Genomic DNA, 25964 nt, shown 5'->3' with positions numbered 1-25964 from the left:
AAGCTAGGGATGACCTGAAAGGCTGTCTTTTTCTTTTTCTCTCTTTTTTTTGTTTGTTTGTTTTTACAACCTCTTCATTTCCCACCACAATTCTACATCCAAAACCAGCTACCTAAAATTTGACAAATCACAGACCTAAAAAGCTTACTACATAGAGGTTTGTGAAGCTTTGACAGATTTTTCTGTTCAGGGAACCACTTCAATAAACAATTTCAATACACATTTCCCTCTGAACTATTCTGGGATAGGAATGAAAGAAAAATTACATTTCATTTGCCTATCCTGAATGGCATGATATTTTTCCAACATTTCCAGTCAGTAACTGAATTTTCAGCAAGGCCCATACACAGAGAATTTCAACCCCCAATAGCAAGCACTTGAGAAAACAAGGAATGGGTGAAACCAGAATTCCAGTGGGACTTTCAGGTACTCCACCACGTTGACGGTACCCCGAGTTCATACATTTTTAATTGCTTTTTAAGCACAAATAACCCAAGGCCCCAAAAGAATGCAGTTTCCCCTCAAACACCAGTGAAAGCTGGAAAATGCCAATGAAAACAAAGTTCCTCAAAATACCTACCGAGTTTGATTAAAAGAAAAAAAAAAACACCAAAATGCATTCTTGTACTTCAGATGCTCTCATTATATGCTTCATACCAAAATGATATTATTTTCATAGAATACTCAATTTTGTAACAATGTAAAACACACTCTTCTGAATCATATTCTGTTACCATCTCCAATATTGCACAAGAAATTGGGTGCAACTCCTCATACAAACAGGTTTCACAGTCATGTACACAGACCCTAAACTGAACTGGATTCTACACTCACTGCTACTCCTAATACAGAGTTAAAGCAAATACCTTTTGTATTTTTTTTGCATCTTTCTGTGAGTTTTCTCTGAGGGGTACTTTTCCAAACAACTTCCAGCCCACATCATTTTGTTTTTCAAATCTTGCATTTTGCCTCCTGGTAAACAAATTCCTACAAAAAAAAAAAAAAAAAAAAAGAAAAAGTTTGATTAATAAAAAAGAGGTAACTAATTACAACAGATAGGATAGATAATTTGTCAACCTTATTCACCCTCAACCACACATCCTAGTTGCCGTTGTGGTGGCAGGGACTGATTCTCACCCTCAGGAGATATGTTATGCAGTACTGCCACCATACTAGGCAATGGACTTGGCTAAGGAAGCACTTTAATAGATAAAGAAGGCTTTTTCATGACTTTCTGAAAGTTGTCTACTTTTTCAGCCTCCCTCCACAACTCTCATTATGAGACTTATAAAGCGAGACTAAGAAACAAATCTCTTGCTATGTGAACGTTCTCTACCCACCTGTTACAGCAGACTGCTGGCAAGAAAATCACAAAAAGGTTGCAGACCCAGTAGCCTTTTACTGTATTCAATCTGCTTTTACAAGAGATTGTTTTCCTGAATAACCTTAAAAGCAGCTATGAACACACATTAACTCTACTCCACCAAAACAAAGGTTTTTTCATTTCTTCAACAAGCACACAGCTGTAGCACCTTCCTATCACAGCTGCTTCCAGTCTAGCACTACTGTTTTTCCTCACTTACAATCACTGCTTTAACACCCAACAGGCCAACCCTAGCAAGGACAGACTGTTTCTTACTCATTAAGTCTGGCAGGTTGGGAAATCAGCGTTCCAAATGTGCTGAATACAAGTCCACAATAGGAAAGGCACTCACAAAAACAAGTTATTTTTTCAGGTCACCTTGGCTCAGCTAACACAAACAGTACTGTAAGGACACCAACAGAGATCAAACTGCTGGGAATAGAGGAAAAATGTTTAATAGGAGGCAAATAATTGAGACAGAAGCATAGGGTACATGGCAATGTATTTTAAAGTTAATAATGTGCTCCGCTATCCTTAAATGTGTCTATATTTACACTAATGATCACATGCTTCTGTATCACAAGGGTACAGTCACCTTGAAATCCAAAGCAGGAACAGATTATCATATTGAAAGATAAGAGCAAGGTGGCTAGGTACAGAAATCACACAATTCAGTAACGGCTGATGTCTAAGCTAAGTATCAAGAGTAAGTACACTTCTACAACGCATACAGCTTCCCCTCTAGCCCCTGTGAGAAAATAAGAAATAGGATGTCTCTCTACAACTAACGTGCTTCATTTCAGTTACAGAGCTCTCCAGCAGTTCATCACTGAAGTTATAATGCTACTTAACGATGTATGAGCTAATTAGAGCATTAATCAGCAAGTTCAGCTATAGTGCTGCCACTATAACTGCTAGTGCTGGGAAAAGAGACCATCATAAAAACAACTTCAAGGAAAGATATTTCAGTTGGATTTGCTTTCTTTTCTTCAGCAATTCCTTGACCTTGACAACGTAAGAATTTGTTTTCTTTGAGTTTAGTACCTCAAAGAGCTTAGGTGTGCATCTTTTTAACCCAGCCCAAGTTCAAATACAAAAGACAGACAGAGATTATGAATTTACAGGATTGTTTGAGACAACTACGAGGGAAATAAAACTTAAAAGGGACAGATTTGAGCTTTTGGGGGAGATTTGTGCTTTTACTTGTTAATTTTAAAAGAAAAAAGTTCAGTAAGTTCTAAAATCTATCTAAAAAAGGGAAGGAGGAAAACTTGACAGCAATAACATCCCCCAAATCACTCCAGAAAAATATGATTCACAGTGCAAGGGAGGTTGGTTGGTCTTGCTGTAAGGTTACTTAGGAAGCAAGAAACTCAATTCATGACTACAAGCCAGCTGCAGAGCAAAGCAGAACACCAGGCACAGCTGAGAGCCACCCAGGGAGGCACACCTGCATGGCATTTCCCTGCACATTCAAATCCTCTTTTGCAAAAACAAGCTTTCAGCTCAGCTTGTCAGGATGGCAGTAACACAAAAAGATTGTGAAGGATTTTAAGAAGGGCAGCAGGCTGCAATACATCTTCACAGCAAAATAAAGACAAATTGGGATGATGAAGTGTAATAGCTCTCAGCTGGAAGTGCTGCTGTAACACTAAGAATGAAAAGTCCATCTCAAGCAGTTGCTTTGAATTCAGTTCAGCAGTCCTAACTGCTTCCTTTTAGAGGCAGCACCACAGTAAGTAATCTGTCCTATGTCTTATCTAGCAGATGGCACTGTGCTGTTCAGCTCACTGTTTTTTTCCATCTGTGTGACTTCTGTTGCAAGTTCTAGGGCACGAGGCAACTCTTTCTCTCTGCACCATCAGTGATTTCCACTTGAGTCTCTTCATTTAGTAAAAAATGAAACAAAAGGACCTGGTGTGATGAACATACAACTCCCACCCTGTACAGAGCAACTCACTTCGCCTTTTCTTCTTTTTCTCCACCCCCTTCCTAAATTCTGCTACTTTGCTGGTATCGGCGCTCTTCTCACACTCCAAGAAGTATCCAAACTTTCAAAAGACACAGGGCTATCAGAAGCCAAAAACTGGCACAGTCAGCTGTAGAACGGTGAACTACAACCAGTTCTTTTATAACAAATCAGAACATCCACCAAAAGGTCCTGACGAAGCCACTGCTTGAGCAGAAGGAAATAATGTCTCCATTTTTATGCATATGTACATATATACATACATATACAAATATAAAAGCAAGTAGTCCACAGCAAAAGCTTTTATTTGTCTGCTACCATAACACTAAAAGGTTTTTTTCCTCCCATACTTAGCTCCATCAGATTAAAGATGAACAAAACAGAAAAAGAAACAAACCAATAAACTGCTGAACAGCTTCAGTCCTGAGTAAATACAATTCACCAAATAACTGAGCTCTGGAGGTGACGTGTTTAAGGAGATGACATTTAATGGAAAACATAATAAGGAGCAAAAATTCTCTATTTGCAAAAATAGAAATTTTCACTCAGAAAACTCAGAACTCTTTTAGTAAAAGATCCTAAAATTTAATTACAAGTGCTTTAAGACCAAAGCTCATCTGAGATCTTAAATGTAAAACGGGTTGGCATGCCTGGAAAGAAAAGATCACGTGCTGATGATTATCTCAGTCTCACTGCCTTCTTCACAATCATTAGAGCACATCATGCTGATTTACAGCTGGGACATTAACAGGAATCACTGACACAATACATTATGTCTGCTGTATCATTACTGTAGAACCATTAAAGTGTCATGGGTTTCATTTGCATTCCATCAAACACACGAACTATTTCACACTAAATGTCTGCAGCTGCTTATTTTAGCACAGAAGTTAAGTACTTCAAATACAAAGTGACTTTTTGCACCATGCCTCAAAAACACGATTTGGCACCAAATAAACGTTTAACCTACTAGTTTTACTTGAGCTGTGGAGATAAGAAAAAGTTACCTGACTGGAGAGAACTGAATTACAGAGCCAGAGTGCTTACATACATGCACGTAATGCCGTGTGATAAAAGAGGCTCAAAATTCTTCCCATGAACATGCACAGCCTGCACCACTACTGCACACTGAGCTGCCCAACTGCTTGTTTTGAGGGGAGCAGTGGAAGGTAATACTAATAGCCGTATTCAGCAGTGTCAGGAAAAGCTTATTTCTGAGTAAAACCTGAGAACCACTTCACTCTGGTTCTATAAGCACTGCTGAGGTAAGGTTGGTGAATAACTGCCACGCAGACAGATTACACATTCATATATTGCCATTATTTTTGTCACCTTCCGTGATGTCATGGTCACACTGAAGCCCCAAACAAATGAAAGTAATTCAAAAAATATTAGAATCACACCAACCAGCAGGCAAGCCAAACCTATCCATATAGCATATGTCACAGCTTCAAGTTTGTATTTCTAAATGAATTTCAGCATCACAACCAAAGCAGATAGTCCAATCTTTATCTAAAAAAGCACAGTCATGGCTTAAAAAGTTGGTTACTTTTAAAAAGACAGTTGCTGTAAAGAAACATGCTTGACAGATCTAACCAGAGGCAGATGCTGACCCAACCCACACATAAGACTGATGGAACATGTTCACCCAAAATTCATTTGTAACAGCATGTACATTTTTGTTATGAGGGTTAAAAACACACACAACATTTGCTGCTCTCAAGATGCATGCTCCATTCACATTTTAATTAGCCTTCCAGTTAAGATGGTTATCTTAAGAAGGCAAAATAATTAGAACTGTCATATGAATTAACAACTGGAAGACTTAACGAAGCCTTACCAACTTACCAGCCTTATGAAGAGAACAGATGAAAGATAAGGGCTGTGAAGACAGTTCAGAAGGTTCAGATTTGGTATGACAGAATTATCTTCAGAAGTAATTTCAAGTGAGTATCAAACTTGTGTGTACTCTTAAGAGGCAAATCACATTTCCTTCAGCTGCTTCCGGAGGACGACCCTGAAATTTCCTGTATCTCCAAATTAAGGGTGAAGAGATCACTCGGGTCTTGAGCTCCTCAGCCTACAGAAAGGCAGTGAAACTAGAAGCAAAACCAACTTTCTGAAGCATAAGGAGATACTGCTCTTATGAGCAGGTAAAACCCCTATGTTTTGCACACAAGCACCGTGTAGAAGAGATGTCCACATAAATGTTACTCCACAAGGCACCCACAAACTTACACTGAAACAAGGAATTTTAAGCAATGTACAGCATCTAAGAAGCAAGTATATGAAAAAAATTGTACTAAATATTTGTTGCAGAGTGAGCAAAAGTGTCCAGCCATCTTTCCTGGTACAGTACAAACTCAACTAAATGCTATTTGGGAATCACACCCAGCCCAGATCACCTCTCAGTCAACCTACACTTCACAGATACACACACATGTATCAGAACAGAGCATAATCAAGAAACGTCCAAGTATTTTGGCCATGGAAAAGCACCTTTGACAACTATTAAAAGCCCAGCTTTGAATAAGAGTCCAAACTCAGATCTAAAAGCAGTGTTTGCAGAATTCTATCTCACAGATCACCACAGAGCAAGGCAAAGGACGAACAATGCTTGGTTTACAGATTAAAAAATCCAACAGAATTAGAATCAGACAGTCTAGAAGTAGACTCCCCTGATGACAAATCATCTTTCAAATCCATATCAAATTTTATGATTAAATTTCCAACTACAGACACACCAGCGCACTCTTCAGCATATTCCAGAAAAAAAAAAAAATTAGAAAATCAAGGTTTAATAAACTAAAAATCAAGAGAACTACTGTGTTTACCTTTTTTTCTTAGAGAACACCCCTCATTTCAGAAGAGCACGAAGCAGAGCTGCTTGTACTGAAGTGTAAAGACATGAAAAGATAAGCAAGACGAATCCCACATGTTTGGCAGTAAAGACCGGTTGTAGCAAAATAAGAAATACTGTGTGTGTGGATGATGTGCACTGCTAATCTAGAGTGCAAACTCTGTGGACTTCTCAGAAACAGGAGCTTCTGCCAGTTAGGACTCCCATACAGAAGCAACTTTTGGTTCTAAGCTCATTATATTAGATTCAATCAACTATAAATAATGGTTCTTTACTAGCTGGCAAAACTCCCAGTTATTCTAATGTTATCAGAATAACCCAAATTTCTGTTCCCAAAGAGTGACAGAGGATGCCATCACTGATCTAAAGCATCACTGCTCCACAAATCACATGCCAGATGAATATATGCAATGCCATTCCAAGCAAAAAGCTGAACCTGAGTCAGCAGTAAAACCCTCCAGCAGTAAAGTCTGACTGTAGACTGGGATCTGTTATCAGATCAAGAGAGAAATGATTAAAAGCTCTACTTAACTGTAAGACTACCTGTGTCTGGGGCCCCTGGAATAAAATAAAGATCAAAATCTGGAGGAATTCCATCAGATGATCCCTGTAACAGCTGGGTGCTGAAGCACATACAAGTGGAGATGCTGAGAGAGGTGGCTCTGTTAGGGCTGATGATCACCCCAGAGATGCACACGGCCCCTGAAGCAAGTTGCTGCAAGATAAATTCCAACTGGATAAAAGGAAAAGTTGGAGTGTCAGCAGCTCAATCACAGATCACAACATCTCGTAGAGGTTCTGGTATCTCTACACTTGGATATGCCCACAGCTGACCAGACAAGGCCCAGAGCAACGCGGGCTAGAGCTGAAGTCAGCCCTGCACTGAACTGGAGGTCACACCAGATGGCTCCAGAAGCCCCTTCTGATCTGATCCGCTCTGTGATTCCGTGTTCTCAAAACGCTACAGCTCAGGATGGGAAGCTCAAGCACTAAGTACATAGATGCAGTCTTACTCATGGTTGCTACCAAGTTCTTGCATTTGTCTTGTCTAGTGTCAGGGTAAGACATGAATGACTCCTCATCAGCTGGGCCATTTTAAAATTATTTTTCTTAACAGTATGGCTTGAAAACTTATGAAGTAGTTACCTGAATGACTACAAAGCCATGCTCACCATAGATACCTGCTTAAAACAACAATGTAGCTAACGCCTATACAACAGTATAGGAATAAGAACTCTTTTTTTTTTTTCTTTCTTTCTTTTTTTTTGTTTGCCATGCAGCAAATTCAACTTAAATTTACTTAACAGAACATACATTGACCAGAGCAAGACCTAAAAACACCCACCCCTGCCCCACCCCTGCTCCAGGAAGCCTGCAGTCTCTGCACACTAGTTCTACCATACACAGAATTCTGTTGAAAGACCATTTCTTCTTGGAGCCTTTTAGCATCTGCTTTTAAACGTCTTATGTGGAATCCAATTTCCCACAGATTATATTGCACTGGTAATGGTAGCCAAAAATCAAGGAGAGAGAAGACAATAACTGTTTATTCTGAGGGAATTTCTTAAGGTCCAAGCAACCGCAGAAACCTGCTACGTTGTTTTTGTGGTTTGTTTGTTTTTATGATTTCTGAACTAAAGATAACTTTGAACAGTTTACATTACGGGTAAGGAAGTGAGGAAACAGTCAGCTGAACATTCACTGTTCCATTGATTAGATAGTGTCACACAGCAACAACTGCACTGATGGTCTTCCTCCTTCCCAAAGCTCCTCAATGCCACCACTCACAGCTCCTTCTGGCACACGAAACATGAGAAAACTTCATGCAGATTAACCTAAGATACAAAGGCCATCTAACTCACCAACCTCTCGCAAAGACAATCAAAATGAAAGCAGAGTTCAGATTCACTCACCTGACATTTTTACATACAACTATCAAAATGTAAATAATTCTTTCTATTCAAAAGCAAACATACAGAATAGAACAAGGGCAAGCTTAAAGAAAGGCAGCCTCACAAGGGGAAGAACAAGGAATGGATTAAAAACAAAACCATCGTAGCTGGATGTTACAAGCAACACATAGTGCTCCCCACGCTAACAAAGCATGATCACTAGTTAGGGTCAGACTTTGGTCACTCTTTCCATCAGCCACTAAAAAAAATTCTTTATTGTAAATAGTAACTGGATCGCATTAAGTCCTTGCTTACTGCACCACAGCTGGGAAAACAGAAAACAATCACCACGGAGCTGCAGGGCAGATTTTCACCTAACTTCCATAATGAAGTAGTTTCAACAAGCCTCTCCAGTTTTGCTGCTGAATAACTGAAAAGTTTTTCGCAAACAGGAATTTAAATAAAGAAGATTTTATCTCCAATAGCAACTTCCATTTATTCTGAAGAGCAGCACCTCGAATCAGGTTTAAAGCACAATTAAAGGAAGAAACAATACAGCAGAAATTCTAAAGTTACGTTATTGTACACAGAAGAGGAAAAAATTGGATTAAAATTTACAAGGACAGTTTAAGTTCAGCACCTAGTGGAGAACAGGCCACATGACAAGGTTCCTAGTTTCATACAGGGAAACAGAGGACAGGAATTCTGAAACCTGTATCACATCATTTTAAACTTTACCAAATGAAAAGGTTATTATCAACACAGAGCTCCAACTCTGCATCCCTGAAAGATTTGCTTCTAAAAGAAGTGTTAATTTCAGGAAAAACCTCTTCTGTTCTCCAGAGAGATTACAGTAAATACAGATTAGAGGAGTTTCAAGCAAGGTGGTTTTCAAGGAAGGGCCATCCAAAACCACACTGTGAACCCTGAGGCACCTGTTTGCCTTCTTCCTTCCCAAAAATCTCTTCCCTGCCCTTTCAGATCCACATTACTGACAACAGTTAGTACACCCCAACAAAGCTGTGGGGCAGGAACGAAGCTGCCACTGAATTCCCCTGCTCCCTCCAGCAGATGAGAGTCTCAGAAGATCTAGTCTACAGCCTGTCGTCCTTTTAATAGTCTTTTATTTAACATAAAACATGTTGAGGAGTTTCTGGAGTTTAAAATTTCAAATTATTCACTTATAATTATTTTCATACTTTCTCTTATCTTCTGTGGCCAGGGAATTCCCTTTTTGGAAAGATGAAAAGTGGTCAATCAATACTATAAAGAACCTTGTTATTTTACCTTCCCTATCTGGAGTACTGTGTCCAAGTCTAGAGCCCCCCATACAAGAAAGACAGGGAGCTGTTGGAGAGGGTCCAGATGAGAGCCACGAAGATGATCAGGGGACTGGAGCAGCTCCTCTGTGAAGACAGGCTGAGGGAGCTGGGCTTGTTCAGCCTGGAGAAAAGAAGGCTGCGGGGTGACCTCATTGCAGCCTTTCAGTACCTAAAGGGAGCCTACAAACAGGAGGGGAATCAACCCTTTGAAAGAGTAGGTAACAGCAGGACAAGGGGAAATGGTTTGAAGTTGAGGGTGGGGAGATTTAGGTTGGATGTCAGGGGGAAATTCATTTCAGAGAGTGGTGAGGTGCTGGAACAGGCTGCCCAGAGAGGTTGTGGATGCCCCATCTCTGGAGGTGTTCAAGGCCAGTTGGATGGGGCCCTGGGCAGCCTGGTCTAGTATTGAATGGGGATGTTGGTGGCCCTGCCTGTGGCAGGGGGGTTGGAGCTTCATGATCCTTGAAGCCCCTTCCAACCTGGGCCATTCTGTGATACCTTTCTTTTAACATCAAGTTATGTAAGTACAGAATGCTGTGCTCTCATTAAAAACAAGAAATGGCATTATGAAGAGATCACACTCAACAACACAGAGGACTTATCTATGGCATCACTGGACAAAGCTCCTTGGGTTCAGAAATCTCCCAATTACGTGACCAGTCACACATGTGTGTATGAGAGACATAAAAGTTACATGGTTTTAGGTTAATACTGAAACCACTAGTTATAGCTCTGAAATGTAAGCTTTTTTTCATCTTCTACTACAAATAAGGCCACAGGTTTGTCCTTCTATATATGGGGATGTGATGTCAATCCACCCCCAGATTTTCTCTCAGAAATAAAGGTTCTTTGGAAGCATTGAAACCTAATATTCCTCTTTAAGCCCTCACTGTTATGTGTAGTCTCTGTTCTCTACAAAAGCTTCCTGAGATCTTGCTACTTAGAAAATTGGGATCAAAAACTTCTATGTACAGTCTGAAAAAAATAGGATCCAGATTCCAGGAACAAAAGAGAATATTCATGGTAATGGATTAAGTGAAGAGTGAGGATTCCTATATGCCCTTAAAAAGGATGGGAACCTCATGGCTTATTACTTAACTAAGCGCAGTCCCAGCAAAACCTCTGCGTGTAACCATGAAGAGCCTCATCCTCACTCTCTGAAGTGAACAATAAAAAGCATAACTGGAACAGTAAAATCACAATGGTTCTGAGCAAAGCCGGTTTAAAAATGAGCCTTTTAAAAGCCTGTTTCAGCAGTACAGTACAGAAGCAAAGTACAAAGGTGGAATTCATTAACCAACACTACAGCAGGTCAGCAGGGCAAAGGCACAGCCAAGGCACCGAACCTTCAGTCTCAGCCAATTATTTCTTAACTCTGTTTCTCAAATCAAATACCTACATATATTCAAACTAAGGAAATGAATTCAAACTTAAGCTTTATGCAAAGAATCCCAGCCCTATAGAGTTGATCCATCTACATATCCATAACATTCATAGCACAACTCCTGAAAACAACCTGATGCCAGGTTTCTTCTGCAGTAGTCAGCATTACAGCTGCTTTCCAAAGCAATAATCCCTTCTCGTGCACTAACCTGGAGCCTAATGACAGCTACTGGCACACACAGCTGGTCCACGTGATGCCTTAAGCTCTTTCAAGAAGAAAGCTGCATAGCAAAGCAGAAAGCCACCTCTTTTTCTCACTTTGGATCTTCCTGTCACACCCAAGGAGGCATGTAACAGCCTGAGGAAACCACTGGACTTTTCAAAACCTGTTACTGCAGAAGAGACAGTAACTGAGTCCCAGCAGAAGCCCAGGAGATTTCTTCACCCTCTGTTCTTACAACAGTAGAGCAGAAGCACTCCATTCCCAAGTGCCTTGAAGGTGCCAGGTCCAACAGACAACCAGCCAGCCAGGTTCTCCTGTCTTCCATCTCTGCTATGATTTAACTTTGACAGCAGCCTGAAGCGAACACCGACAATTCATAAGAGGATAAGTACTGCCACAACTAATAGGGAACACCACCCCCATGCATTGCACGTGCATGCACATCATCTCATCACTGGGAAGAATAAATCTTCAGAATGCTAAGAAATCAGTTTGCGTTCCAAAAGAGCTGCTTCTCTAAGCATTTTCTTTATAGAAAATTTAACCTTCACTGATACCTAAGCTTTCAATGTATATGACCAAGCACCAGAGGCATCTAATTTTTGCCACTTTAATGTCTACAGGCAGCAATAAATTTTAACTGACATATCCAGTACAAATTCAGTCTTAACAAGCTCTGAAACTAACACATTTTCAGATGACAGGGTACAATACAAGTACTGCTGCTGCTTCAAGCAGTGAGATCCCTCCTTTTACCAAACGTCAACAACTTGAGCAAAAGCTAAGCTTCATCACAGCTCACTACAGTTCAGACGTGCACCTCATCACCCAGAAGATCCTCACTGACCTAAACCAGCAGAGGAAGGCTGGAACTCCTCTTCCATCGTGACTCACCATCTGGTTGCTGAAAGCAGAAGGGCCATACCCAAACCTTCTGTGCCAGCTCTTTCACATTACATGTATGTGTATGGTGACCAAACAGTCTGGTTTTCTCCTACCACCCTTTTGAAAGGGAAGCTTTATATATTTGACCTGCATGAATCACAAGGGAAAATCCTTTCATCATAAAGTGCTAAAAACATGGGACTTTATACCTGTGACTGCAGCATTTTTTTTACCAAGTGCTCTCAGCAGCCCCTTTCTAAGCAAACTGCTCTCTAACGATATTACTCCAAACGCCTCCTCCTCTTCCAGCACTGCACAAAGCCTGGCATGTAGCTCAGGGTCAGCTGTGGGAGGCCTGCTGGTGGCCAGCTACTTTCAGACAAAACACTGTGGGGCTGAGTTCATTTACCAAAGTGTTTGTTCGGCCCAGGAATGTGAGGAGTATAATCAAGGCCACGGGAACTCCAGGGAAACAGCAACTGCATGGGATCATTAGAGGATGCAAGCACAACCACAGGGACAGCAGCACATACCCGCAATCTTCTAATCCTCAACAAGGTCAACAGTGTAAGTTGTGTAGTATCCTTTGTGGGACAGAAGGATGTTCAGAAGCTCCACGCTGCTTAGATACCAGTGAAACGCTGCCAGTCTGCATGGCGTAAGAGAGTGCATGCACAGAATACAGGTACATGGAGTGCAAGCACAGCCAGCCAGCAGCTCTTTTTGTTTTCAAAACAGAGCAGAATGCAGGTGTTAGGGGGAAGGATATTAAAGGTCAGGTTACAAACAGCAGCTGGAACTTCACGGCTGCTAACCTAGTTCTAACTAGATCCTCATATTCTCCTGGTGACATCACCTGGTGGCTAAGCCGACCTGCTCCCCATTTGAAAGGCAATAAAGGCTGTCCCTTGCACTCTGAAATTCGATGTACCTGAAAACATTCAGGTTAAAAGGCTCAGTCTAGCACCACCGCTTCAGTAACACAGGCAAAACCGTGAGAGACTACAACAGAACAGAATCGGACAGACGGTTTTCTTTTGTTAGATGGGAAAAGTTGAGAAGTGGTAAAACATCCTCCTCCTCCCAGCAGCGCCTAAACGGGGCCGCTCCCTGTGCTCCCTCCGGGCTCAGGCACACCATTCGTTTGAGCCAACAGCTGTGCGACAGAAGAGTAACACAAGTTCAGGCTCTGAAGTGCTGAAGCCCTCTTGCTTCAGAACTGAGTCTGGCTCCATGGCAACAAATAGGGATCCACAAAAGCTTTAGCACCTCAAACAGAAGCGATAAGGAGAGTTCAACGCTTGGTACTCTACCGTCACTTTAACCTAAGAATAAAAACCCATGACAGCTTCATCGCGTTGAGTGAATCTAAAGGAACTGCTTCTCTTGAGCTCTGCAATTAACACAGCCTTCTAAGGAACGACGTTTGCCAAGTCTTTAAGCGCTTTATTGCCTATTCATCTCTTGAAGAAAAAAGTTTACGTGAAGAAACAAGATAAACTGAAGTAACAGTTCTCAAAATAGGCTAGACTCAGCAAACACTGCTTAAAGTCTGAAGCTTGCTTCTAGAACCATTCTTTCAGAATACAACACACCTCAGACATTATGTTCTAAAAATAAGAGGCATTAGCGAGGCCTTAAATGAAAAAAAAATTGAATAACCCTGTCCCTTATTCACCACTTTCATTTACCAAATGAAAATCTACATTTAGAACACTTCATCATTCGTTTGAAAGCCACGGTCAGAAGAGGTGTAGAAGATGTAAATGCACTGAGAGACAAATGATTTTATTTCAACAACTGAATGCCAAATTTCTACATCAGGGATTCCCACTCCACAGCAAACTGAAAGGAACAAAGCATTAACACAGTATCATTGAGGGAAGATATCACTGGGAAACATCACCGCAGTCATGCTAGTGTTTGTTTAAACCCCATATGCTCATAGCCATCAATAAAAATGCTCCATGACTACTTGACCACCCAGCTGCCAAAACCCTTCCATATAGGTACACATCCCACCAATACACATCTGTTATGAGCCACGAGATTACGGATCTTGGCCAAAATACAAGAAGTACCACTGGAGAAGCCTAGAAGCAAAGTTGTGCTCATAGGAAGGAAACCTTAGCTCAGAACTCCTTCTTCTGTAATGCAGAAGGAACCTTCTAGAGAAACGTAAGACACTTTTATACATCCTAAAGATAATAAAGGACTCAAAGCCTTAGCAAGCAATACTGGCTTACTTATTCACAAGAGACCAATTATGTTCACAACACAAACTTAAAACAGCAAGCTATTATCACTTTTGAAGTAAAATCCTAAGCAGTGTACCAGAAAGCTCTCCTATGGTCTCATTTACTCTCACTGTTAAAAATATATGTAACACAAATGTTACCTGGCAAGGAAGTTGGTAAAAGGTCCCAATATTTTTCGTTTACTGTCCACGTCAGCCTCTTGACAACAGTCCTGCTGACTTTGATCACCGCTCTCCTTAGTAGAACTCAGGGTGACATCTGAGAAGTGTGCTTCATCAGTCTCCAGAGTCACAATTGCACTTGAACTGCTTGTGACCACAAAGTCCAAAATGTCCTCGTTGCTGACTGATAAAGTTGTTGACAGTTCTGTGCTGAGACTAGAAACACTACAGACAGAGATATCATCACTTCGATTCAGAGTTTTTGAAGTCGGACTGTAAAGCTTGACAGTGTCATACCCAGTTCTTGGAAAAGTAGAGGATTTTCGCACTGCGTGGTCGTGCTCAGGAGCCAGAGGGCGTGCAGGCACACAGGATGGCAGTGTGCACGCGCTCTGGAAAGTTCTGTCAGGCACAATTTCAGGTTCTGACTGCTTCCTCTTCGCAGTTAGCACATTGCAGTGAACGGGCTCTGGATTTCCTACTTCTAGGATTGGGATGCCAGAATCCACTGATTTAAGGCTATGACAATCTTCTATAGCACCTGAGTGCTGACCCGGCCCATACTCAGGCAATGAGAGAGATCTCGGGGACTTCAAGTTCTGAAGACCCTGGATGCTGCCGCCAGCTCTTGTGTTCAGAACACCCATCAAGCTCAAACCATTCAAGGAGTTGGATACGTTTCCATCAGGTGTATTGGGCCACGTGGTAACTGCTTAAAAAGAAAGAAAAGATTATGAGTTTGCAGGGAGGAATATATATATATTTATTTTAATTACACTCTGTACTGTCATCAATTAAGCTCCGTAATTAAGAAGTGATTTGTCTTCCCTCACAGATAACTAATGCCCTTTCCCCCCTGCTTGAACGAGCAGGACAAAGGCAATGTAATTGAGGCTTCCAGAAATGTCTAGCATGAGAAGCTTTTCCTAAGCAGTGTACCAGTGGTTGCCTTGTGCCCACCTCCTGAGAGTTACGTGCTACAAAAACTGCAGCAGTGTAATATTCCACATCAATAGTAATGCAAAGATTTGAGATTGAGATTTCTATATAGTCATATATGCGTATTTACTGATGTAAAGGAGCTATAAAGATTGTTTCCACATACTTTACAACTCACATCAAAATTATAGTGTCGGTTTAAATAGAATTTCTTGGCTTTCTTCTGGCAACCACAGAACTTACAATAAATTTGTCACTCAAATGCAATCCATAATATATGAGCACTGCATTAAGCAAGAGATGCAGAACCTGAATAGCTAAGAAGATATTCCTATCACCAACATTTTGATGATACACCTCATCAGTGCACGTACAGCAAGACCAATACTGTCATGCAATATATTTACTGTGCACAGGGACCACCAGCCCTCCTGTTTGCAATACACATCACCCAGGGGCTGCCAGCAGGGCAGCGAACCAGCCAGTGCTTCATTTGCAATGTAATTACAGCAGCTGGCAGAAGAAATATGCACATATTGCTTCAGTTTCTTCACTCTGCAACGCTTTCCGTGCTAAGTGTGAAGCAGCGAAGAATTCTCCTCCCATGGTGCAAATGGTTCTTTCTAAATAGATTCTCTCCAGCTCCTAAAGCCAGGTCTCCTGCTCTCTCTGCAGCACAGCACTTAAGGAAAGGTGCCAGTTGTCTACCAGGAGGCTCTCCCCCATTCAACAATCAACTCTTTAGCAGTGGTTCCTCCAAGCAGTTCCAAACCCGTGGCTGGGGGCGCTCCTGCCCAACACCAGGGTTTGATGTGTGGCTGTTGTTAGACCTGAGCCCATCCACTTCCTTTGGAACTGAGACACAGGTGGGCAGTAAGTGATAGAAAACATTTCAAACATATTCAGTTTCCCCAAACTGTAAAGATTTTTTTTTCCATAATCTTTTAGACATGTGAACAGCTCCTGAATCCAAATATAATTCATAGGTTACACCAACTCCTTAATTCAACTACAAAAATGCTATTTGCTGTTTGATCCATCATTCCAACCTAATTCCACACGTAAGAAAAAGTCAAGTATAAGTATGTAGAACTTCTCCAGTTATCCCACCCCTTTCTTTTGTATTACCCCTTCAAAGCAATCAATGCATCAATTACTGAATCCTTTGGAGAGGTGAAATTTCAAATTTACTGTTGGGATTAAAAAGCTTGTGAAGATGTGCACTTTTCTTATGGAGTTGCTATAGCAACATTTTTTTCTCCTCATTACCATGGTTTGAAAAGTTTACATCCTCTCCAGTTTTAAGAAGCCATGCCCTCAGATAGATAGCATATAAATTGCATAATTATGAACATCTCTGTTCAGAGAATTAAAACTGCAAAGGGCAACAAACAAAAATAAAAACACTAAATAACATTTCCTGAATACAGACAAACTATTCTACCTGAATACAGACAAACTATTCTACCTCTTGAAGTCAACTGTGATAGTCAAAGTGCACAAATACGACAGTTGAGGTATTATTGATATGTATTATTGCATACATCTGAATCTCCTGCTTAGATCTTTTTGCTTGGCTTCACTTATTTTTCTAAATTAAGTTTGTTTTCTCTTCCCCATTCTCACCCACCCCTTCATAGACATTATGCTGCTCTTGATATCAAGAGCTTATCCAGTCCCAGCATTTCTCAAAGTTGTGTACACAAGCTATGGAATACAGTCTCAGATTCCATACACAGATTTGTCCAAGTTAGAAGGGACTCTTAAAGGCAATCTAGTTCAGCTCCTTTCCTCCCTTTCCAGCCTGACCTTGACTGTCTCCAAGGACGGGGCATCCACCACTTCTCTCAGAAGGATGTGCCAGTGCCCTGATGCTGACTGCAAAGAACATCTTCATTATATCTAATCTAAATCTCCTCTCTTTTAGTCTGAAACCCTTTCCTCTTGTTCTATCACTACAGTCTGTTAAAGAGTCTGTCCCCTTCTCTTTTATACCTTCCCCCTCCCGATACTGAAAGGCTGCTACAGAGCCATCTCTTCTCAAGGATGAGCAATCCAAGCTCTCAGACTGTCCTTACAGGGGAGGTGTTCCATCCCTTGGATCATTAAAAGCAAAGGCACAGGTATTTGCTTTATTGCAATTATTAATTGGTCCAGAAAACAAGGTTCAGAAATACAATCAGCCATGGTGTTTCCATAATCAATTCCCCCACTGCCTTCACTTCTGCTCAGTGACTGCTAAGTGCAGATAGCTCCTGCCTTATCTGCATAGCTCTTCTCAACTGAGCTCACAAACAGCAAGCATTCCAGCAGCCTTGGGAAGAGCCCAAGAGGCAGAACAGTTCTGTAAAAGAGAGTTCAGAGTGAAGGGAAAATGAATTTCCATGCAGGGTAGCGAAGCTATATTGATTTGAGTGGATAAGATTTTAAGGAGGAAATTTTACAGGAAGAGACCCTTTAAAGGGACAAATAGCAAACGCAGAAGTATGTAACAGCCACAGCTCACTGGAGCAAATTGTGCAATAACAAACTACAAAGGTTTCACACAGTTCAGCGAAACTGTGGGGAGCTTTGAAGTACACCATCAAGGGCTCTGAGTGAGAGCTTGAGATATGATCGGTCGTCAAATACATACATGAGGACTCCTCAATTCCCTCTGCACCAGGCTGAGGGAGGATTCCCATTAAGGTTATACAGATATTCATATTCTTTATTTCAGCTGCTTTGCGGCTAAGTGCAAAAACTGACAACTGATGTCAAACATCCACTGCGTCATTTCTGCAACACAAACTTCTTTCCATAAATTACTTATGAATGTAATATTATCACCATAATAAACATGGCAATAAAGTCTTATTAGCTTAATAAACTACTGAAGAAGAAAAAGCACTTTTGTCTGCACAACATCCATAAGCCCCATGATTTGGTAATACGTTTACGTAAAATTGACATTTGTGAAGTCTTTAAAATCTCACGCCTTACAGGAATGGTGATCTCACCAACATTAATATCCCAGAAGAGAGATAACCAGAGAAAGAGAGACAGAAGACAACAACAGAGGTCACACGGAGCAAGCAGGAGGAAGGCAGGGATCACTTACTCATTAACTTAGCCAACAAAAGAGCAATGGGGCACCAAATAAAGACAGAGTTGTAGCCAGGCTCAAAAGCAGCATAAGGACACAACTATTCATGCAGTGGATACTGCAGAACTCCTCACACAGCAACTGATGGGCACCAGAGGTTTACATGCAAGTTCAAGGAAGACAAGAAAAAATCATTAAAGATCGACAAAGGAACTCGGGAAACTACAAGTACCACAACTTCAGGGAAATACCAACAACCATCAGCCCTGCCTACAGGCTTCCCCTAAGTAAATTCTTCTGTCTGATGGGTGGGGTTTGGGACTGGCCCAGCACGGCTGTCCATAGGGTCATGCATTCTGAAGTTCTGGTTACGGCAAGTCAGAAGGCGTGTTCTGGCAGTACCTGAGCTTTAAAGTACATTCTGACTTAGCACATCATCCAACCGTGCTGAGGGAAGAAGTCAAACCTGATGTAATTTCCAAAAAATGCAGAATAAAATGCCTTTTTTAGCCACTTTATTGCGAATTTAAAGGAAAAAAAAAGTTACAAATCAAAGTCTTAGAACAAAACAAAGATCAGAAAGAAGTCAAGTCATGTTCTTCTAAATTCGCACTGCCTTGCAAAGCAACACCTGCAAGGAACTTGTTTAGAAGGCACGACAGCAGCCTAACAGCAGGCTGTGCATTATCTCTGACACAGGACTTGGATTTCAGGGGCCAGTGGTTGGATCCCCGCGGGTCCTTCCAACTCGGGACGTGCCGTGATTCCGTGTCTATTGCTCACTTATCGCTGGGATAACATCGACATTTTTATGTCCTTGTTTCTTCAAGGCTCACGATTATTTTTGGAGTTAAGATCCCCCCCCAATAACAGAAATTTGCAAATGCTTTTTTCTCCTTAAAGAAAAACTTTTTTTTTTTTTTAAAAAAAGTGATTAGTGTGAACTCTTCAGGCAACATCGCTACCGAACGGACCACGAAACACGCTGTGCGCTACCGCCACCAAGCACGGGCGTCCTCAGGAGCACGAAAACCATTTCATTTACCACAGCACGCCTCGGATCAGACGCTCACAAGCTGACAGGCACCGCGCTGCCAACAGCGGAGCGCCCCCGAGGCCACACAGCTTTCAGCAACGCCGCGATGCGCAGCGCTTGCCGCACACGCAGCCGCGCCGAGCCCGGCTCCCGCCCGCCCCTCCGCCCACGGGCAGCGCCGCGAGCCCGGCTCCCCGCGCAGCGCCGGCGGGGCGATCGCAGGCGAAGCGCTGACGGCTCTGCAGCTTTCCAGCCACATCGGGGGGCAGCGTCAACGAGCCGCAGCGCTCCACTAAAGCTTCTGTTCCAGAGGCAGTTTACGGAGTTGGTTTTGTTTTATAAACCCTCCCCAACGTCGCTTAAAAAGGTTGAGCCCATCGCTACGCCGGCAGCAGCGCCCTAACAACTTCAGCTGGCGTTCTGAGCGGCTTTATTCAGCCCGCAGCGCCTCCAAGACTTCACTTACAGAGCCCGTGAGAACTGAAAGTTGCTTCCTCCCCACAGCCGAACGCCTGACTCGGCACCGCCAAGGCTTGCGAGCCGCCGGCCCCGATCGAAGAGCAAAAGCAGAGCCACCATCCCGCCTTCCCCTACGGGGACAGCGCTCCCTCCGCGCCCTTTAACCCCGGAGGCTCCCCGCCGCTTCTCCGGTTGCCCCCCGGCAGCCGCTCCCCGCCTCGCCCCGCCGGCTCCGGCCCCGCCACCCAGGGACGAGGAAGAGCCGCGCACAAACTTTGACGCCTCACCGGGGCAGCGCCGCGCTCCGTCGCTCCGCTCACGCCAGGCCATGCCCAGCCCTCCCCGCCGCCGGGACTAGGAGGCTGCAGACGGCTGCGGCGGGGGGTCCATGTCGCTCTCCGGTCCCCGAGAAGGCGCGGAGGGTTCAGCGGAGGTGCGGCGGCGCGGCCCCCGCCCGCCGGGCTCCCTCCCAGCGCGGCGCAGGGCCTCCCATGGCGCCCGCCCCCGCGGCGAGCACGGCGCGGCTCTGCCCGTCGCGCACCTGGCGGTGGGACAGGTGCCGCGCTCCTCCCGCGACCCGCCGCGGCCGGCCCCTCCCGCCGCTCCCGCCCCGCAGCCGCACCCCCTGCCCGGCCCGCGGGGCCGAGCGCCGCCCGCCGGGGAGGGAACGCCTGCGCGCTGGGGGGAGGGGTGGCTCGCGGGAGAGGCGGCCGTTGGGCCACAGGGCCGCGCGCCGGCCGCCATTTTGAATCGCCTCAGCGCGCCCGCGGGGCTGCTCGCTCAGCGCCGAGCGGAGCCGGGCCGGGCTGAGTTGAGGGAGATGTGATGTTTTACGGAAGTTTGTCGGCCAGGGGCATCAAATGAGGCTGTACCTGAGCTGTACCTGCTTGTGTTCTCTGTGCTGAGTGCGCCATCGGCACACCTTGCCTTACCCTTCTGCTCCCACACAGTCTGAAGCCACAGGCCATGGGAACATGCAGTATGGTTCAGGACCAGAGATCTTGTTTCCTTTCTTTATGGTCCTTGGAACCCACGCTTGCTTTTTTTTCTTCTTTTTTTTTTCCCTGCAAAAAAGTTCTGGGCAGCACCAAACACCCAAACTGATGTTTATGCAACATGTTACAGTAGCAAAATACAGTTGTCAGTTACTTCAGGGCATCTAAACACCAACCTCTCAGGCTCCCAGCAATGCCTCTCGGTCTGCCCGAAGCTGGAAGCTTGAGTGCAGCAAATGTGGCACATCAGAACCTGCGCTGATGCCAGGAGTTTGATGTCGAGAAGAGCAAAACCCTGATTATTCCAGCCTTCATGTGGGCAAATCTGGGTAAATTGTCAGTCTGAGGTAAACAGGTACTGAAGTATTTGCCACCATAGCCCCACTAACAGCAGTTCTATGCTATTGAGATGAGAATTAGCTCATTATCAAGATGAGTACTTATCATCATCAACCAAAAATTATACCTCTGCAGATATGTCTGATTCAGAGAGAGACAAAATTAAACATTTGTTGTGCTGGATTTGTGAGGTTTCAAAAAGAATGCAAAACAGTTAAAATGTCACTTATTTCTCCATGTCTTCGCAAATCACTTCTGTAAGACACCTTCATATTACTGCTAACATGGCAAATTAAAAAACAAAACAAAACAACAGATTTGAAACACTTGTTTATATGCAAAAGAGAGTATTTTGAAACATGCTGCCACTAATTCCTTTTTCAATATCAACACTTCCGTTTTTGAGAATCCCCTGTTGGAGCAACTGAAAGGCTGTACTGTCACCATGGTGTCATTTATCTTAGGCCAAAGTTGTTAGGCTCCCAGGGTAAATAAGCGAATGAAAATACACAGTCATGGATTCTGTGTCTGCAGAGTTATCTCCAAAGGAACTAATTACACTTCTTTGTAATTTTATTTTGAATGAAGAAACAATTAGAAAAATCTGCCACAGATCTCTTTCAGCAATAGCTGAGCTTAGATTACAGCTAAAAGTTTCAAATCAACAAAGGCAGTCAGGCACTTAAAGGCTTTCTTAGTAAATACTTAAGAACAGCGTTATGCCTAACTACCATAATGCCTTTAAGGTCCCATTTTGAAGTGATGTAGTGGATGTTTCTATTTCCAACTCACAGATGACCCTTCCTCTTCAATTGATGTGCTTTTTGATACTACTCGCAACAAAATTTGTATTGCTCATGGTACTGAAAAAATACATAAGAACAACCAGGATCTGCAATGCTAGGCAGCATAAAAATACCAAGGCCAGCCTTAAAATGTTTACAGAACATCACATCATAGTTAGTATAAAACATATGTACTCTTTTCTACATCTGAATCACCATATAATTTGTTGTAATGAGTGGTTGTTCGTTTTCAGTCGCTGACTTTTCCAGCAACATTTAACAGAACTAATGCTAAAGCTGCCTCTGTCAGTTAGCACAATTTCTGACTTCAAGTGTTGTGCATTATTATTCCTCTATTGGTGAAGGGCCAAAATTTTGCAGCTAAATACAGCTTCACATCATTAGTCCTGGGGAAGTGTGGAATGCCCTAATTACTAAGAGGAAAATGAGCAGGTACAGGAAAATGGGCAGGTTCAGGAATAATGACTGTGTAACTAAGTGCAAAAGGGTCCCTTACATTCTTTGTTTTTCAGGTGTGCCACATCTAAATGACTTCATCCAGAAGGGCACGCTGAGAAATGTTCCTGTTTGAATAGCTGGGCCATAAGTAAATCCTCAGAAGCATAATAAAAAGCCAAATTCAGGGCTATAGTTTTCGCTAACATGTGACAAACTTGTTTGTGGTTTTGATGTTTAAACCTGCTTGACTGTTTAACTGGTTTGAGGAAGAAAACTTAGCATGTAGCATAATGCCCTCAGGGTATTTACAGGAAGAAAAAAAACCTTGCTTTTTTTTTTTTTAAATGAGGCAGTACGTATATCCTTCTGACTTATTTGGAACCTGCTGAATGCTCCTTGAAACAGTGAAACATTAAATGAAAAGTAAACCCTAATAAACACATTCAGCCTTCGCCATAATCGGGCAGCTTAGCAAAACGCAATGGACAAAAAAAACCCATTCTCCAAGATTTACACTAGCTACCCAAGGTGGTTAGCATTAGTGTTCTCCTACTGATTTAGAATCAAGTAGACTTGTATAATAAATACTTACGTTTGTAAAAACCCTGACAAAATCCTGATGTTTTGCATGGACGTCTTGCCAGCATCTGCTGAGTAAAATGAAGCGCTGCACGGAGCAGCCTGGAATTGGCAACTGTGTTCACCTTAGAGGCCAAAAACAAGTAAGCAGTCTAACAATAGATCAGGGCTAGAGAATTTAATTTCTAGAAAACATTTGTGTCAAAAGTCGTGTCATGCAAACTCGTATTCATGCCACCAGAATTAGATAAACCAGTTTCATGACTATTCTTCAGGAAAACACAAAGGGATTTGCATGCAGTGTTCAGTCTCACTGATTTTTCCCAAGTATACATGCCTACTAAAGAAGTATGCAAAGCAATAGTTCTTTCAAACAAGGCAGAATTCCACAGTACAAAAACAGAAACACAAACTCCTCTCAAGTTTCTTATGCCTACAGATAAGGGGAAAGCATTCCCTGTTTTGAAGCTTCAACTATTTTGCAACAGAGACATTTGTTTCAATAACTAAATGGAAATATCTAGATTGAATTTTCATTTATCAGTTGCCAGGTAACTTGCTGAGTATGATGCAAGCTGGCTCCAGACACTAAACTGAGCTTCACTTCAATCTGCACAGTTCCCTATTGATCTGGACTTTAGTGGTTCTGCCAGAAACCACTAGAAATCTCAAAGTAGTTTTTTTTTCTCCAGTGAACAAACAGTTTGCGTGCTGTGAGTGTCCCACAGTCAGACATCACTGTATGTTAGCTGATCAGCTCCTGCCTGGATTTCCCTTCACTGCCATTTAAGGTTGTGTTAGCCCACGTAACCAAGAGCACGTGTATGCTGAATATAAGCAAATGACAGATAATCTGTTAGAATCCAGGGTGCTGAGGGACAGAGTTCAGTCTTGAAATGTCAGAACAGAGAGCAGACATTGATCTTTTCCTCCTTGCTTCACAGAACCACTTGTATGTATGGATAATGCCTGCCTTGTGGCACAGGAAAATGGAGCAGTGATTAAATTCAGCTTTTTACTACTAACTTGTAATATTATAATATTACATATCATATATTATTATATGATATTATAATACTTCTGATATTTTTTTATTATCTTGTCACAGTATTATCCAACAAAGTGATGGCTTTGACAAAGTAAGAGAATAATTATCCCTTCTACTTCAAAGTAATCGTAAATTAATTTTGTTCTTGCAAAACTATATATTTGTCTGTCTTGTACCAATCTGTGATGGACAGCAGTCCATTTCCAGCCCAGCCACCATCTATACTGCCTTTCCTACTGCATCTACTAAACAGTTTCAGCAGGTTTGAGGTGAATCAGGAACAGCTAGAGAAATTGCCATTTCACTGGCCCCAAAAATGCTTCCTTCTTAATCTAATGCTAGCAAATGTAAAAAAAGATGAGGGAAGTGAAACCAGGTCTCTAACTACTGTTAACGACTAGGTAAAAATAGACTTCTATGGTTGAAAGCTTTGCTGCATGGAGGGAAAGGTAGGAGAAGATCCTATGACACTTTCCAGCACATCTGAATTGGTACTACTGTAACTAAATGCATGCAACTGGGCTATTTTTTATCACTGTCTACAAGCTGTTTATGAAATAAAAAGGTGTGGAGGAGTAAGACTACACATAAAAAATACTGCTTCTCGTATTGGTATCTCAGCACAATATAAACTGTGTTTCTAAAGCAAACAGATTAGTTCTGCAGTACAAAAGGGAATGAACCCAGCATGCAGTAACTTTCCATTGGACGCAGCTAGGAAAAAAAGCAGGGGAGTACAGAGTTAAAAAGTAGTTGCCCAGAAATAGTAATGATGAATGAAAACAGGTAATATTCAATTTGGGCAGACCAAAGATCAAATTAGTATCTCCCTATTGTATCTCCCTATTGATCTGTAATGCTTCAAAGGACTTAATATTTGTTTCAAGTATCATAGGAAAAAATTGAGGAAAGCATTAAAAAAGCATGAAGGAGACCTGTGTCTTCTTGAAGAGCACTGCTGTCAAACAAACGAAGGTTCCAGAATCAACAGAACATGGATTCAAATCCACCTCCAAGTGAATGGAATTAAAAGCCAAAAGTCAGCACAGAAATGAGAAGTTATGAAATGAAGAAATATTTAAGAGAAAAACAATACAATCCTCCTGATTAACAGTAGGAGAAAAAAGAAACATGCAATACCAATAAAGGAAACATTCAGTAACATTTTCTGTCCTGTACTTGGAAGGGATGAGGCTAGCCCACTGTAACACGACTGAATTATACAGCAAATTACACCTTGAAGACAGGCTTCAACCACTCCAGGCTGTACTCCTCTTAAGCATAAGCTATTGACATGAAATGAAAGGAAAAACCGACAAGATTTTGTGTTCTGTAGGCAATCCAGTTATTCTTTTTTCCCCCTCTCTTTAAACTATAAATAAATCTAAAAGTCCTTCTGCACATAAGCTGTTGCTGTAGGGAAAGAGGATTCACAGACCTATGGAGTTCCCTTTGTTCTTCATATTTCCCAGCAAGGCAAGATGTACGTATAGATGATACCTGTGTGCATTTTATTGTCACAAACAGTTTTTCTAAAAGCAGAAGTCAGGTACAGACCACCTGATCTCTGGGCACAAGTTAAAAACATTTCACACCATATAAAAATAGAGATCCTTTGTTCTCTTAACATGAAGATGTCATTGCACATTGAATGCTTTCACTGACACCACGATATTTTGCACATAAGTAACTGAAGTGAGGACTAAACAGGCTGCCTTGTTTTCTTCTGTTTTTTAAGAACACAAGCAATAGCTTGTTAATGGTTGCTTTTTTTTCAGTACAAAACACAAGGAAATACAGCAATGAGGACTCCCAAATTAGAAACACCATTACTAACTCCTCTTAGGATGCTTAATTCCTAACTGCTGTGAGTTATGTAAGTCACATACTATTAGCAGAAGAAAATGAGCACACACACAAGCCA

General features: G+C 42.2%; 1 protein-coding gene across 3 annotated transcripts in view; it reads right to left on the bottom strand.

Moving 5' to 3' along the window:
- TBC1D14 (TBC1 domain family member 14) overlaps positions 1–20358 on the bottom strand; it is a 66887-nt gene extending 46529 nt beyond the window's left edge. The window contains exons 1-3 of one of the 3 annotated variants that reach the window (XM_048942856.1): positions 20123–20358; positions 14296–15028; positions 867–987 (exon numbers count right to left, since the gene is read on the bottom strand). In XM_048942856.1, coding sequence (XP_048798813.1) covers positions 867–987; positions 14296–15028; positions 20123–20165 — 897 coding nt within the window. In that variant the 5' untranslated portion in view covers positions 20166–20358. Of the gene's footprint in view, positions 1–866; positions 988–14295; positions 15029–20122 lie in introns of those variants that run through there. The other 2 variants (XM_048942857.1, XM_048942859.1) reach the window with 2 other exon arrangements.
- Between the last annotated feature and the right edge of the window lie 5606 nt (positions 20359–25964).

This window comes from Lagopus muta, chromosome 4 (genome assembly GCF_023343835.1).
Source record: "Lagopus muta isolate bLagMut1 chromosome 4, bLagMut1 primary, whole genome shotgun sequence".
NCBI classification, from domain to species: Eukaryota; Metazoa; Chordata; class Aves; order Galliformes; family Phasianidae; genus Lagopus; species Lagopus muta.
The sequence above is the reverse complement of the archived record's forward strand: the minus strand, read 5'-3'. Positions and strand labels throughout refer to the sequence as shown.